The sequence below is a fragment of the Malaclemys terrapin genome, chromosome 11 (assembly GCF_027887155.1).
Source record: "Malaclemys terrapin pileata isolate rMalTer1 chromosome 11, rMalTer1.hap1, whole genome shotgun sequence".
Classification (NCBI taxonomy): Eukaryota; Metazoa; Chordata; order Testudines; family Emydidae; genus Malaclemys; species Malaclemys terrapin.
Window position 1 is genome coordinate 31566899 of NC_071515.1, and position 17539 is coordinate 31584437.

The following is a 17539-nucleotide window of genomic DNA, read 5'->3' on the forward strand; positions in this document are numbered from 1 at the left end:
CTCCATAAATCCCCATTATCTACTTGCTTGTTTGCTCCAAACCCCTCCCAGATGCCCCCTGAAGCTAAATCTATTGTGTAGGAAGCTGTGGTGGTGGGTCATACTTCTACTGATATGTGATTTTTTACAACTGCGAAATAACACAAAATAAGATGGAAAAAACTTGGCGGGGGAGTATTACTCTGGTTTGGCCTGGCCTCTGCCCCTGCGGACAGGCCAACGGCAGACTTAAGTGATACTGCGGCTCCTTTCCCACTCTGAACTTTAGGGTACAGATGTGGGGGCCTGCATGAAAACTTCTAAGCTTAACTACCAGCTTAGATCTGGTCCCCTGCCACCACTCCCAATGTGCTAATTCCCTTCCTTGGGTAGCCTTGAGAGACTCTTCACCAATTCCCTGATCAATACAGATCCAAACCCCTTAGATCTTAAAACAAGGAGAAATTAACCATCCCCCCTCCTTCCTCCCACCAACTCCAGGTGAATCAAGATCCAACCCCCTTGTATCTAAAAAACAGGGAAAATCAATCAGGTTCTTAAAAAGAAGGCTTTTAATTAAAGTAAAAGATAAAAATCATCTCTGTAAAATCAGGATGGAAAATAACTTTACAGGGTAATCAAACTTAAAGAGCCCAGAGAACCCCCCTCTAGCCTTAGGTTCAAAGTTACACCAGGTCACAACACCCAGCATGGGAACCAAGCCCAGGCTCTGACTGGGGAGAGTGTGGGGTGGATTTATTCTCCAGCACACACACACACACACACACACCGTACCTGGAATTTTGTTTTAATCCCCCTGGGCGCAGGACACGCCCCAGCCTCTTACCCCGGGGCAGGATCTGCCCCGACCTCTCCCCACCCCCGGGGCAGGGGCAGGCCCGACATGGGCCGGTGATAACAGGAAATAACAGGAATTTCCCGAACAGTCCGAGCCCCACGGAGTTGCGCGGCTCTCCACAGGAGCGCCGCGGCCCAGCGCCGGGCAGCACGAGCGCCCCGTGGCCTGGAAGGGCTCGTGGCCAGGACCCGGCCGCCGCGCGACACACCAGCAATTAACGGCTCCTGTGGAGCCAAAGGGCCGCGCGCGTCACAACCAGTCGGTCAGCGTCTCCGCGTCGCTTTGCCCCCGCCACCCACGGGGGGGCGCGCGCGCGCTGAGAAGCGCGGAATGCCCCCAGGGACGCGCCGTTTCTATGGGGACCGGCATCAACGGCAGAGGGTCTGTGGCGGTTGTGGCCCCTCCACCTGCTCCCAGCCGGGACCCCGCCATGTCCCGGCGGCGGTGCGCAAGCGCCGGGCTGAGCTGGCAGCAGGACCAGGCGCTGGGCAGCACCATGCGCATCGTGCGGGAGCTGGGCCCCACCGGCTTCGTGCTGCAGGAGGAGGGAGGGCCCGCGCACCGGGTACGGAGCGATGCGCGGGGGGCAGGGGCGCGCTCGCTATGAAGCCCGGGGTGCCGCGCCAGCCCTGCCCGCCGCTGGGTGCTGAGTGACCCCCCGCCCCGCAGAAGGCAGCGAGCCCGGCCGGCTGGGTCTGCCGGAGAGTCAGCCAAGGGAGCCGCAAGTAGGGTGACCAGACAGCAAGTGTGAAAAATCAGGATGGGGGTGGGGGGTAATAGGAGCCTATATAAGAAAAAGACCCAAAAATCAGGACTGTCCCTCTAAAACCAGGACATCTGGTCACCCTAGCCGCAAGGTCCTTCCCCGGGCCCCAGCTCCCGCTGCGCCGCGACCGACGCCGCCGTCTGTCTGTTTCCCCAGGTGTTCCTGGGGGAGCCGCACTCCTGCACCTGCGCCACGTTCCTGAGGGAGAAGGACCTGTGCAGCCACATCTGCTGGTAAAGGGGTTGTTCGTGGCGTGGGGCATTTCCCCCTCTCCACCCCGGCTGCGGGGGCAAGGCCAACCCTTACGCCTTCCTTTCCTCCAGGGAAGATGAAGCACTGGTACAGATCAGGTGTCAAAACAGGATTTGCTGAAACCACCACACTTACCTCTTAACTTCATAGTATAGGTGAAAGAGCAGGGAAAGAACCTAAGAATGGGGTGGCCGAAGTGCTCACAAAAACGTGCGATTTTGCAGTAAAATGACCTATTTTAAACGTAGAATGGAGGGTAACAAACTTTGTAACTATCTGGAAGATAGTAGTAGGAGTGAACCTGGAAGTTACAGACCAGTGAGTCTTACTTCAGATTCGGGTAAATTACAAACCCCCCTAGGTTAACATGAAATGATGGGGACAAACAAGCCATGGCTGCTGCAAAGGAAAATTGGTTGCTTTCTAATTTATCAGTTTGCTCCAGCGCCTCTTCCTTGATACCCCGATCTCTGAGAGTACTTCATCTTTATTACTGGGAGAATGCAGGCCCAGGATAGTTCACATCCTCCATAGTGAAGACTGATGCAAGGAAACGATTTAGAGTCTCAGCAATGTCCTTATGTTGCTTAATTTCTCCCTTTAGGCCTTGGTGAGTCAGCAAACCTATCAATTTTATGAGAGGCTTCATAAAGAATTTCTTGATGGCTTTGACACCTTTGCATATTTGCTCTTCAAAATCAATTTGGCCCTCTGGTTTCCCTCTTACTTTTTACCTGCTCTAACTTATGCACTTTTTATTGGCCATTGGTCAGATTTCCAAAGTTTAAAGGATTTTTATCTAGCTCAAATGGCCTCTCAAACCTTGCCATTGAGCTAATTGGTTCACGCCTGGCCTGCTTGGTTCCTTATTTGTTCTGCAGTGCACAGGCCTTCAGAGATTTTTAAGCAGCATTCATGTCACCTCTAAGGACTTTACTTGCAACTTTAAGGCCTTTTTGACTAACCCTCTCATTTTATTTAACTGACTCTAGAAACTTTAGAAAGGGAATTATGTTTAGGTATCTTATTTCCTCCTTCCCCTCAGGGTGGTGTTACTATTTAATGGCTATTTCTACTTTTCAAATTAACGCTTGTGTCACATAAGACTCAATCAACAATAGTTTCTCCTCATGTTTGCTCTAGAATTAAGCATGAAATTGTTTCCCTAAATGTTGCACCAGTGTGCAATTTAACCAGTTAGATGTAGTCAATTATGTATTTCAATCTAAGAGAATTCTTTGACTGTGCAAACAAAATAGGGGATGAAAGAGAACAAGTGGATATAATTTTAATTTGGATTTCAAAAATGTCCCTCACAAGAGGCTCTTAAGGAAACCAGATAAATCTGGCGTAGTAGCTAAAGTACTGTCATGGATTAGAAAATGGCAAAGAAATGGGGGGAAATAGTAGAAATAATTGGTAAGTACGAGGCTTTTAAACAACTGGCAGAGGCACAGAGGACCCCAGTTTGGATAAGAACGCATTTGTAACTCAGCACTGTAAACTTTTGTTCTTACAGTTTTAGTCCCAATATTTTCCTCTCTGAAGTATTTAAGATGGCTGTTGTCCTTGAAATGTAAATATGACGGGTTCACTCACAGAGCCCCCTTGGGACTGTCACCTGATGTGCTGGAATTACCTCTGAGCCCATTTTCCCTGCCAGCTTAGGACTCCAGAACCCTGCCTTGTTGAGCCAGACATGCTAGCCTGCTGCAAGACAGACCCAGGTCTGGTCCATGCCCCCAAAGCTGATTAGACTCACAGATTAGACTCCTTCCTAGTCTGGGCCCAATCCTTTCCCCTGGTACAGTCCTTGACATTTTAGGTGGAAACTAGAGGTGTTTTCATGACTGGCCGCCCCCTTTGTTCTGTTCCACCCCCTTTTATAGCTTTGGTACGAGGCAGGAATATTTTGTCTCTAGGTCTCCTCCCCTCGTTCTAAATGGAAAAGTACCAAATTTAAGATGGATTCCAGTATCAGGTGACATGTTCACATGTCCTGTGAGACCCCAGCCTCCATTTTTCCAGGGCTGGCCCGCAGGTATTCAGAAAGGTTTGCAAGTAAACAGAGTCATTTACAACCAATTGTACTAGTCAGTGGGAGCCATCAAGATTCTAAACCACCATTAATGGTCCACACTGCATAATTACAATAGGACCTCAGTTATACTTCATATTTCTAGCTTCAGATACAAGAATGATACATGCATACAAATAGGATGAACACACTCAGTAGATTATAACCTTTGTAATGATACCTTACAAGAGACCTTTTGCCTAGAGCATATTCCAGTTACATCGTATTCACATTCATAAGCATATTTCCATAAAACATTATGGAGTGCAATGTCACAGTAAAGTTGAAAGTAATAGCCAGTAGTTAGCTTTAGTTGACTTCCACAAGCACCACCTGATGGTTATCTTATTATCATTGTTAGGATATTGTTGAAAAAATTCAAAATTCCAAGAAACCATGAATGTAAGTATAATTCTTTTGCTTGCTTGCTTTATCTTGCATATAGAGTTTAAATGCACAAATGCATTTAATTCTGCAATATGACACCTTTTTCATATCTGTAACACTGCTGCTAAAGGTACAACTATAAAGTACTTAAAGAAAAATATAGTCATTTGCAACACTTTCCGGGCCTTAGAGTAGAAGTTCATGTGATTTAATAAAGCACCTATCCTACTCAGGGTATCATAAAACATTTTCAGATCCAAGTACTTCATTGATTTGGCAAACGCATTTTGCACTCAGACAGATTCTGCACTGCACCTCGTACTACTCATTACAGAAAGTGCAACTCCCTTCTAGCCATGTTTGTGCCACACATTCTAGGGGTGATGGGTCTCCTGGAATAAATTAATAGCTGCTGTTTGGGGTTGCTTCTAATCATCGTTTAAACATATACACCTGACTTGCGTTCTGTAGAAAAACCTTTGAACCAATTTTGCCATAAAGATCAGTTTTAGACGTGAAGGTGTACAAACTATCGTTTCAAATTGCAATGAGAAATGAAGATATACAACATTTCTGGCACTAGAAGCACTGATATCGTTGGTTTGCTGCAGATGATTTACCCTGAAAGTTATGATATCTGAGTATTAGTAAATGTTAAATTTTTGCCAAAGAGTTTGAATTTGAGTTTTCTATAGATGCTTTTCAGCTGGGTCTTCTGGAAGGAGAGATCAATGATATACTTCAGCAAGAACAGACACTCCCCCCAAGACCAAACACTCTCTCCACCAAAACATTACAGAAAGAGGATGATGGATACATTAATCAGAAAGAAATTGATGCAGAGGATGTCTGTCCTATTTGCCAGGAAGAGCTACTAAAGAAAATGTTTCCCATCACTTATTGCAGGTTAGACGTATAGCTTTTCTAGTTTGTTTTCATGGTGGAAACTCAGAAAAAGGTTTTTTTGTTAGCTAATGATAGAAAGTTTCTACACAGTTAACGGTGCACGGATCCCATTGGAGGGCTGGTAAAAATCGTAATTTTAAATAGTTAATTTTTAGAGATGGGTTTTTTATAAATGCTCTTTGAAACAAAGCAGGGCTGTTGTGTTGCATTGTAGCTGAAAAACTATTGTATTAATGATACTGGGTTTTCTAAATGTTTATGGACAGGGTACAGTAACTGATGCCTGTTTCAGACCTTGTCTACACTCTACAGTTTTTTTGACAAAAGTCAGTTTTCATTGATAGAACAGTGGAAGTGTACACCTTGAAATGCTCCTCCTGCTGATATAACTCCCCTGCTATGGAGACATAATAGAAGAACCTCAACAAGAGGTGTAGGACTTATGTCAGTGTAGTTAAGATGATGCAGTGTCTGTGTAGACACTGTGTTCCTTACATTGGCTGTCATTCTTGTCAATAAAGCTGACTCCTGGCCCCCCAGCCAGGCTGCTGCACTGTCTCTGCTCCAAGCTGGGTTGCTACTCAGGCTCCCTGTTCCCTGCCCCTTGGGGTCCTGGCTCCCTGCCAGGAGCACAGCAGCTGACTGGACTCTAGGCACGAATCTCCCCACTAGAGGCGAGAAGCCCCTGGTGTCTGCCCCTCCGCTCCCAGCTGAGCGTATGGAAGCGAGAAGCCCCAGGCAGCAGCTGGGCTCCCTGTGGGGAGCTGATAGCCCTAACTCTCAGTTCTCCACACTGCCCCTCTTCAATTGGTGGAAGCACTCCTGCTGAGGACATGCACCACCGACAGAAGGAAGGTAGTGTGGACATCAGCTACTGCAGTAATTAATGTGGCTGTAAGTTGACCTAAAATAGGTTGACTCAAGATTGTATCATAGACATAACCTTACTTTCTGTAGGTACGGCTGTGGAAACAATGTTCACATCACATGTATGAAGATTTGGGCTGATCACCAGGGTGAATTAGAGAGTGACTCTGTGGTGAAGTGTCCCCTCTGTAGAGAAGAATTTGCACCATTAAAGCTCATTTTAGAAGAATTCAGGAACTCCACTCAGCTTGTGACTGCAGCAGAGAAAGTCAGACTTGACAAACACCTTGGACTCCCCTGTAATAACTGCAGAGCATTTCCAATTGAGGGAAAATGCTACAAGTACGTACTTTTAAAACACTTTTAATTTAACAGTACAATTCCTTGTAACAACCTATAATTTACTACTTATTCCTTTTTGTCTTTACTATAACTAAACATACAGCGTTTCTCCTTCGGATAGATGACATTGGTTCTTATAGCTCAAGTCTAATTATATGCTCAACCCCTTGGTGCTGAGTTCTGGTCAATTTACATTACAGCGATCGGTGTAACAGACTCCTAATGGGATCTTTAGCTCAATGATATATGAGGTTGAGTCAGCACCTCCCAATTCCTTAGTGTAATGCATTTCATCTGCAGACTTATGGCTATATCCACTAAAAGCAAAGTCACTTTGCTCACACAAGAAATCGCATTGCCAGTGATGTGAGTAAAATTATTTATGTTTGTGGTGGCTGTAGGTTGACCTAACTTAAGTCTACTTAATTTTATAGCATAGACATGCCCTTAAAAGCAAGTAAAATTGAAAACACATCTAAAACTTAATCTAACTAGGTACAGGCTTTGTTCAAGATGGTTGTCTCTCACCAGTATTCTTCTCAGTTATGACTGAGTTTTCCTCCGTCAGGATCTTCCACAGAAGTACAAGATGCTCGCTACCCTTGTTTTCCTAGGTGAAGGATCTTTGCCTAAACATATTTCTCACCTATTTTCAGTTTCCAGAGACTTCAACCCCCCTTCTGTTGGTGAAACAGATGCCCTCCAGGGGTCTGCAGACCACAGGTTGAAAACCACAGTTCTGTGGTAATGACAACTTTTCGCTGACCTCTTTGTCATAGTCTGTGGACCCCCAAGGGAAGTGGAAGTGTACACCTTGAAATGCTCCTCCTGCTGATATAACTCCCCTGCTATGGAGACATAATAGAAGAACCTCAACAAGAGGTGTAGGACTTATGTCAGTGTAGTTAAGATGATGCAGTGTCTGTGTAGACACTGTGTTCCTTACATTGGCTGTCATTCTTGTCAATAAAGCTGACTCCTGGCCCCCCAGCCAGGCTGCTGCACTGTCTCTGCTCCAAGCTGGGTTGCTACTCAGGCTCCTTGTTCCCTGCCCCTTGGGGTCCTGGCTCCCTGCCAGGAGCACAGCAGCTGACTGGACTCTAGGCACGAATCTCCCCACTAGAGGCGAGAAGCCCCTGGTGTCTGCCTCCCAAGGGTCCACAGACCACAACACTGGCATATACAGTAACTTTTGTATAAAATTCAGCCAGAAACAAAGCAAAGGGTTTTATTTTATAAAAACTTTCACTGATGAAATGGGCTTGAGTCAAGATAATTTTATACTGTAATATGGGACTTCCTAATACTAAATAGTAGAATTTTCAACAAAGGCTTTTCATACATTAATAAGTTATACTAAACTGTTAACATTCCACTCTAACTACCTTATATTGTTATTTTTTAGGTGCACTGAGTGTAGTGAATATCACCTATGCCATGAATGCTTCACTAGCTTTTGCCATCCTCCACATGTTTTCACCTTTCGACAGGTAGAGAACTATATTTTATTGCATCATATCCAAAGCTATCTAATGGTCAGACATAGAAAAACATTTTACGTAGGAATGTAAAGCTGATCTTGTTTTTTAAAAATAAAAACACCATTACAGTGACGAAGATTACCTGTGATTGAATATAAACCACTATGAAATACTTAAATAGCGAGGAAGGAGTAGAACCGTAAACTGAAATGGTACTTCAAAATAGGCTCAATTGTGGGGGTGAGAAGGAGACATGACAGGAATGTCAGCTGCCTCTGTACTATTTATCTTCTGTCTTGCTCTGGACCTTTCAAATTACTATCTGCAGAAACGGAACAGACAGAGAATGGGTCATTTCAGGGCAGGGGGACTGAATGTTGTCATCCCCTCTCCTGGCCCTCATGTCCGGTGGTATTTTCTATGAAAAAATAATACAGAACATACTGTATTAACTTCTCGGTGCCCCACTCCTTGGTAGGATCACCCTTTAAAAAAATGCTCAGGACAGCCACTAGCTGGAGGATCCCTATCAACATGGCTGTGTTGGAACCACAGTGCTAGGGGAGTGCTGGGAGCACAGACCTAAATCGAAGGCATGGGGTTATCACTGTGAACTACCTTGGCCCAGGATCTAAAAGGCTTGGGCAGTGATCTAGCCTATTATCAATTTGTGCATTTCCATAGTTAACTAATTTTTATATCACTAATTCACTGCGTAGAGTCAAGGCACATAAACCACATTAATGAGGATTGCCATAGTCTCCATAGGTTCAATGGCAGGTTCTGCAGTTTTGCTTCTCAAAACCCAGAAATATTAACTCTTCAAGTTTACCATCCATAAGGATAAGTTTGTTTGGGTTTTTGGTTTCTTAGACATGGGGGCCAAGATTGTCCTGCACTGTTGTGAGAGACAGCACAGCACTTCAGAGCTTTTGCAAAACCACATACAAGAGAGCCTCTTAAAATACAGGGACTTCAGTCAGAATGGTGATTAATCTGTGTTTGTTGCTACAGAAATTTCTAGAGAACAAATTTGTTAAATTGTTCATAGTTTCTTTTCATGATTTACAAAACCCATATTTTGGCTACTGAAAATTGGAGGGTTTTTTCTCAATTACTTCTTGCACCATATTCTGCGGTCTTTCATTAGCTCTTTCGGTATTCAACAGAAGAGAAATCAGAAGTGGAGGTCACTTGACCAAGTTTCACAATTGTCAACTTCAGGAGGAAATTTAAAAAGCGTTAATCCAGGCGATAATTCTAAAGAAGAGATGTTACATCTTCAGGAGAAGTAAGATACAATTTTTTCATACTATTTAATGTAATCAAATTCAGCATTCTTTAAAAACAATTCTTTTTTTTCAATTCATGAAGATTTACTTTTGTTTATAGAAATGATCCTGGAAAGGGTAACAGGAAATGCTTTAGAGAAACCAGATGTGTATTAACGTCATATCTTCTCAATCTAGATAAAATAAAATTTTAAACGCACTTTGCAGGTGAGTGTGATTCTGCTCACCTGTGTTTAGAGACTAATGGCATGAGCCTTGGAAAAACATTTTAAACCATCACATTATGAACTACCCTTTGAATAGCAGTAAAAAAAGACAGCAAAAAGCAAAAACTATGCATTTAAAAAATTAAATGTGTTTGTGGAATTTCTGAATGGAAAGAGAAACTACCAGCAATATCATAAGAAAACCTTATGAAAATAGGCTTACCATCCAAGTTTTCAGATGAAAAAGATTTGAATAAATATGAATTAATGTGCTTATTGAAATAAAACTCTTTGCAGTTCATTGATAACTAAGAGCTAGCATCATGCCACTTTGCACTAGAACAGAATACTGTTTTAGTGCACTCTAACTGCAACAGGATCCACACATGCAAACAAAATCTGTGTATACCTCACAGAAAGTCTTAGTGAGGAAGGATAGCCTTGTGGTTAAGACACAAGCCTGGGCCTCAGCACATAAGGATTAATTTCCTGGCTTAACACAAGCTCCCTGCGTGACCTTGAGCAAGTCACGTGATCCCTTTTTGTGCCTTGGTTCTCTCAGAAATAAAAAGGAGATTATAATCTTTCAACCAAAAGTTATAGGCTTGATGCAAGAATTACTTGAGTGAAATTCTCCGGCCTGTTTAATACAGAAGGTCAGACTAGATTATCATAATGGCCTCTCTTCTGCAGAGAGTAAGGGCCCACTGATGATGGTTTTGTAGCAAGATCAGGGCCTCAGTAATAGTGGCCAAATACATTAATCTGCTGAACCATCAGCTTGTAAAGTGATAGTCCTATCACCAAAACTAGCCTGCCATTTTGAAGGTTTCAGTTTCTATTGCTATTTTCCTACTATGTACTGAAAAAACATGTTGTGTATTTTCTATTGTTTAGGTCCAGTTGCATCCCAAAGCACATTGTAAAATCTTTACCTCTGATGTTGATTAGAAAATGTAGCAACTTTCTTGCTCCAGGTCTGCAATGTAGGCTCTGCTTGAAGATCTTTTGTCTTGGTCAGTATGCAAGACTCTTGCCATGTAATCACAAGGTAAAGAAAACTAAAGGCTCTAAATTTTACTGAACCCAAAACCCAGTGTTCATGCCAAAATCCCACTGTTAGTCTGTGTGTTCATGCTTGTGGTTCAGCTCTTTAACATAGTCTAGTCACTTATAATTCTCTTCTACAAAGTTGATGAAAATGTAAGCATTGAAGGGAATATGTGAAGTATGCTGAATGCAGTGTTGTTGTAGTTGTGTCGGTCCCAGGATATTAGAGACAAGGTGGGTGAGGTAATATCTTTTATTGGACCAACTGCTGTTGGTGAGAGAGACAAGCTTTCATGCTTACACCGAGCTCTTCTTCAGCTCTGGGAAAGCTTACTCAAGCTAGGTCTACACTACAGCTTACGTTGGCATAAAAATGTCACTCAGGGGTATGAATAAGCTCTCTCCCATCGGCTTAGAGCAGTGATCCCCAACCTTGGCGGCGGATGCTCATCTGCCGGCCAGTACGCAGGCGCACGACGCCCCGGCGCCCACGGGCACCGTGTTGGGGACCCCTGGCTTAGAGCATCTGCACTAGCAGCATTACAGCTGCATCGGTGCAGCTGCGCTGCTGTAAGCTCTGTAGTGTAGCTGTAGCCTCAGTGTCACAACTATATAGAAGATGGAACAGATTGTTTAATATAAGTAGTTAATATATTTCAAGGAACCATTCAGGGTGAAGTGGGCCGTTAACACCCTTCCAGTCAGTGACGGCTCTAGATTTTTTGCCACCCCAAGCAAAAAAAAAAAAAAAAAAGAAAGCCACCCCTGAAATTGTGGCACCCGAAGCACGAGCTTGGTTTGCTGGTGCCTAGAGCTGGTCCTGCTTCCAGTCATGGGGAGGAAAGGAAAGCGGTGGGGGGGGGGGGAGGGCGGTGGGGGGGAAGACAGCTGGGGGGAGTGGTCAGTGGGCTATAGATTGTTGTAATAAGCCATAAATCCAGTGTCTCTATTCAATGCTTGATTTTTAGTGTTTAGCAAAGTTATGAATTTTAAGCTAATCTTTTGAAGATGTTGTGCAGGTTTCCTTTGAGGATGAGGGCTTAGAAGTCAGATATAGAGTGATTGCTTTGTGAAAAGTGTTCACCCATAGGTGTTGAGGTGGTTTTGTGTTTTATCACTTTCCTGTTCAAGTTCATACAAGAGCGTAGTGATTGTCTAGCCAGTTGCTGTAGGGGCATTGAATGCACTGAATGAGGTATATCACATGTTGTGATAGCTGTGGATCGGACCCATGAATCTTGAAAGGTGTGTTGATGGGGCAGCTTCCTCCAGTACACAACAGACTTCCTCCACAAACTCCAACATTAACAGCTGCCCTCAGAACACCATCCTTGTCACCATGAACGTCATCGCCTTATACACCAGCATCCCTCACAATGATGGCATAGCTGCCTGCCTCAAATATTTACAAGACAATGACCAACCCTCAGCTGTCCTCCTCAAACACGACTATTTCATCCTCACCCATAACGATTTAACATTCAACAATAAACACTTTGTCCAAACCATGGGAACAGCTGTGAGTACTAGGATGACTCCCCAATATGCCAGCCTCCTCATGAGTAACTTTGAAGAATAAATTTTAGACAAATGCACCACAAAAACAATGATACACCTGAGATACATCAATGATATTTTCATCCTCCGGACAGACAAAACACTCCCTCAGAGATTTCCACCACAACTTCAACAACCCACCAGTTGTCCATTAAACTCTTTTTGGAACACCCCCACACCAGCATCAAATTCCTGGACATCATGATCAGCTTTAGCAATGGAACCCTATATACAAGAAACCCACGGATCACCACACCTACCTTCATTGATCCAGTAACCACCTCAAACACACCAAAACAGCTGTTATCTACAACCAGGCACTCATACGACAGAATATGCTCTGAGGAGAAAGTCCAGGATATACACCTTAACACACTCAAAACTGCCTTCACCAAACAAGGATACTCTATCAGAGAAGTAGATCACATCATGGAATGGGTCACCCAAACACCCCAAGAGAACTTGCTTCAATACAGAAATAAAACTCCCTCTGACCACACGCCCCTAGTTATCAGCTGCCCTCCCACACTGGAACGCATAGAGGGTATCACTAAACAATTACAATGCATATTTGATGGGGACCCCATCCTGAAATAAATCTCTCAACCCCACCTCTTCTGGCCTTCAAAAAAAACCCAGCCTCTCCAAGCTCATCGTCAGAAACAATCTCCCCACAGACCAGGACATACCAACTCAAAGAGGCACCACGCTCTTCCAAAACAGCAGATGCAAAACCTGCAGACATATCTCCACTGCTACAATGATTAACACCCCCCACAACACACCTTTCAAGATCCATGGGTCCTACACATGTCTATCACAACATATAGTGTACCTCATCCAGTGCACTAAATGCCTCTATAGCAACTATGTGAGTGAAACCAGACAATCATTACACTTTCAAATGAATTTGCACAGGAAAATGATAAAAGACAAAACTACCACGTCCCCTAAGGGTGAACACTTTTCACAAAGCGATCACTCTAAATCTGACCTCTTTGTCTCACCCTCAAAGGAAACCTGCACAACACTTTCAAAAGATGAGCCTAGGAGCTTAAATTCATACAACTTTGCTAGACACTAAAAATCATGGACTGAATAGAAATACTGGATTTATGACTTATTACAACAATATATAACCCACTAACAACTTCCTTCCAGTTGTTTCCCCCTTCCTTTCCATGCTATGACTGGAGGGGGTGCTAACCGCCCACTTCACCATGAATGGTCCCTTGAAATAAGTGTTAACTACTTATGCTAAACAATATGTTCCATCTTGTATTTAGCTGTGACACTGAGGCCAGGTCTACGCTATGCCCTTACTTTGGAATAACCATGTCGCTCAGGACTGTGAAAGATCCACCCCTCTGAGTGACGTAGTTATACCAACATTAACCCTCCCTCCCCCGCGTAGACAGTGCTGTGTTACTGGGAGAGCTTCTCTCGCCGACATAGCTACCACCTCTCATGGAGGTGGAGTTATTAAGCTGACGGGAGAGCACTGTCCCATCGGCTTAAAGCATCTTCTCCAGAAGTGCTACAGCAGTGAAGCTGCACTGATGATGCAAGTTTGTAGTGTAGACCTAACCTGAGTACGTTTCCCAGACCTGAAGAAGAGCCCTATGTAAGCTCAAAAGCTTGTTTCTCTCACCAACAGCAGTTGATTCAATAAAAGATATTACCTCACCCACCTTGTCTTTCTAATACCTTGGGACTGCCACAGTTACAACAGTGCAACCCAAGTTAAAAAGCAGAATTGCCAGGTCTTCACTGCTATTTCAATGCTGGTTATCTAACCTGAGTTAGGATTTTTTTTTTTCTGCAGTGAAGACATACCCTGTGTGTCTAACAAATGAGCAAACTCCTTTTCTCCTTTGCAGAGAGGAACACCTCTGACCTGTGCTCTGAGAGGTTTCCTGAAATGGAACCTATAATATTATTTGACTTTCGAGTGCTTAGACTTGCAACCTTAGAGTTCTTTCAATATACATTTGTAGAAAGGAGCTTCACTCATCTGAAACTCAGATATCTTGCAACAAATTGGCAAACATTTTTGTAAATGCCCTGGCTTGGGACTACCTATCTGATTATACCACTCTAGTACCTTACCACGTGCATTATAGGCAGGCTACAAGAGAAGTCTCTCTTCTCCAGCACACCTTAGGAAGCTCATAGAAGATATCCTTTTTCAGATTTGTATAACTGCTGGGGATCTTCTAGTTGACAAACATGATGAACTGTTTTTATAGCAATTCACTCCATCCTGTAAAAAGAAAAGCCAGTGTTACCTGAAAGTACACAAACAAATATTAATCTAACATCTATAGTTAGTATCTTTTTATAGATTTCTAGCAAGAGTGGCAAGCAAAGTGCCAAGAGAATTAGGCTGAAAGAAAAATACTGAAGTCAACATAGAGTCTGTAGATCAGTGAGCATAGGTGCAACTATTTTCTTCATGGGAGGTGATTAAAAAATTATTTGAAATCTGAAGCCCATCAATAAATATACTTCAAACGTATTGATTTACAGCAGCCAATCTAAGTTGAGATAAGGCACTTTCCATAGTAAATTAGAGTTGGGACTTAATACATGAAAGGAGTATGCCAATTATACACAAATGTAGCTCCACTGAGACCCACTGAAGGTACTTCTGGTTTATAATGGTAAGAGAGAAGAATCCGGCTCCTTTGAATGTTGTTTTTGCATGCAAGAATAATTACTTCTATAGTATTCTTCCAAGTTGGATTAAGTATTATTATATTGATAATTATCAGGACACAGCTCCATATATCTTAACGGACTCTCTTTTTTAGTTCCACAGAGAATGTATTGACAACTGGTTATTGCACCAAAAAAATGCATGTCCTATTGATGGATATATTGTATATAATCCATTAACCTGGAAGGATATATCCACCAATCATGATGTCAATCAGCCAGGATCTCAAACAAATACTACCAAACTTGCAAAGCAGATGGAACCAGAGCTTTTCATACCTGGAATTGGATTGTTCTTCAAGCAAACATTATTAGGCCACCCACTTGAAAAATCTCAAGATAGCCTCCAAAGACTTCATAACAATAACCCACATTCTCAACAGGGTTTAATTTTAAATGGTATAAGCTACTTTCATTTAGGAGATTCTGATTCTAGTCAGCACAGCATTGATAGAAATTTAAATCTGCAATTTTCCAGGCATGGTAAGGATTTAGCCCATAAGCCTTTCCAGAAAACACTCTCTCAAAAATCCTATTCTGTTACATCTAGAAAAGATGCGATTTCTAATAGTACGAGAGGCTTAAATGGAACTTGTACGAATAAAGAAAAAGGAGCAGAAGTGTGCTATGACCATGCTAACCCAAACAAAGTAGTTTCTTTTGAAGACAGGAATAACCATGACATTTCAGCATGTGTAAGATTTCCTGGGAAATTTAACTTTGAGGATAATTTGGGGGGTACAATTGACTGTACGTTCCCAAAAAGGGACAGTAAGTGTGTGGGAAAAGCCACTCAGCAGAGAAGACTTCTAGCAAGACCACCTAAGCATAAGCCTCTGGGCCTTAAAACTACAGCAGTAGCTTTATTCATGGAAGGAATTCCACTGCACAACAAGTCATAATATAAAGAATGTATGAAGTGTTTAGAAAACACCTATATTTTTATAGTTTTAAACTAACGCTTTTTTCTGAGATTTTATTTTCCATTAGTGTATTCCCTAGAGGCTGTTTCTACCAAGTTTAAAGGTCCTTTACACCATGGACTGGAGTCCAAGAATCAGATCCAATAACTAACCTGGGGTGAATAAAGTGAAGCTAAAAGCTGAAGTATTTATTGCAAAAATACTAATAATTTTAAAACTTACAGCTCTTAGGTGGCTGGTCAAGGATATAATGCAAGTCTTTCCTGTTCTCTCAGCAATTCTAAGTTACTATGTTGAAATAAAATATTCAGATTTTAAGTGAAAGACTACAAAGTGGGCTTTAGAGTACTGTAAAGCAGATTTGATATACACATCTCACTTAACATAGAAATCCACAATGCTATTTTTAGTTGCTTTTCAGAGTAGAATCACACCATTGAAGATCAAAGTTTGATGCACCATTTTTTAACTTCCAATTAACTTCAGGCAAAAAAAGAGGAACTTAATATGTTGCAGGGGACCAAATATCAGGGTCTTTAATTTATTTGAAATTAATTGGAGCAAGTATTTTATCTAGTTATATCAAATTATGTCCGACTAGTATTTACATATTGCTGAAATACTAATACTGAACTCGCCATTTTCAATAAAATAAAGATTTGACAGAACCTATTTATAATATTGAATTATATTAAAGCCATTCTTTCTCTGCTGACATTCTAACTCTTTTCCTATACATTTCCATTGACATAAAAACAATATACAAGACATATGATTAAATCACTACTCATGATCTAAAAGTTGGTGGGCTGCTATCTGACATCAGACAAGGAGCTCTTGGGTAATTTAACAAAAATGATATTCATTTTCAGAGTACAGACCAAAGGAAAACAGTATCATCTGAGGAGTAAATTTTTACTATAATGCATAGGAATTTAGCCACACAACTCCCATTAACCTTAGTGTATGTCTGCATCCCTGTGCATTGTACTGTCGCAGGGTAGGTACATCCCATCACAGGTACTGGGTCACATATGGAGAGAAGAAAGGGAAAGGCTGTACAGCAGTCAGTTAGGTCCCACATTAGTGACCCTGACTATAAACTGGGGTAGTATGGCCTAATGGCCGGAGTCAATAAAGCAGCCCTCCCAGTCAGGGCAACATGATCTAATAGCCCGAGTCAAGAGCACAGCCCTTCTACTCAGGTCAGCGTGGCGAAATAGCCCAAGTCAATAGTACGTGCCTCCTGCTCAGGGTAGTGTAGCCTAATAACTAGAGTCAATAGCACGGTCCTTCTACCCAGGACAGAGTAGCCTAAGGGCTAGAGTCAATAAATGTGCCCACTTCTGGGATACAGTGTGGCCTATTGGCTTGTTGGGGAAGTGGGGTGCCCAGGGTAGGGGGACTCAGGCCCTCCCTGCTCCTCCACGTCCCATCCCAGGGCCCTGGCAGTGATGGGAGTGCTCACCACCGAGTCAGCAGGAAGCTTCCCAAAACACGCTGGCCGGTTCCCTGGTTCACTCACCAGAGCAAAGGCTAAGTCCCCTGGGCTGCTTCCTACCCTTTCTCCCTCAGCAATGCTCCATAGTTCCCCCCTACCCCCGGGTCTCTGGGGTCCTCAAGCAGTGTAGCTCCTGCTGGTGCGGTCTCTTCTCTGGGTTCGTCAGGCAGCCTGGAGTCCATCTGGAGCTCTGTGTGTCGTGAGTTTGTAATCATCGAGGCCTGTAGCAACTCCCTGAAGAGAGCCAGCAGCCTGTGTCATCCCACTTCAGCAGCCTGCCCAAACTGAGGTGAGCTGCTTCCTTTTACACTCTGCCTCCAGGTTGCGCATGTGTAGCAGGGTCTGAAGGGTAGGGCTTCCTCAGCCTGCAAAGCAC

The 17539-nt window shown here is 43.1% G+C and overlaps 1 protein-coding gene across 1 annotated transcript; it reads left to right on the forward strand.

The window, feature by feature from the left end:
- The first annotated feature begins 1193 nt into the window (after positions 1–1193).
- Positions 1194–16473, forward strand: ZSWIM2 (zinc finger SWIM-type containing 2). The gene is made up of 9 exons (XM_054044279.1): positions 1194–1403; positions 1761–1837; positions 4295–4335; positions 5016–5226; positions 6184–6435; positions 7841–7925; positions 9086–9207; positions 10312–10465; positions 14835–16473. The coding sequence occupies exons 1-9, from the start codon at positions 1194–1196 to the stop codon at positions 15639–15641; spliced, it is 1959 nt and encodes a 652-aa protein (XP_053900254.1). The 3' UTR covers positions 15642–16473.
- Positions 16474–17539: the final 1066 nt, after the last annotated feature.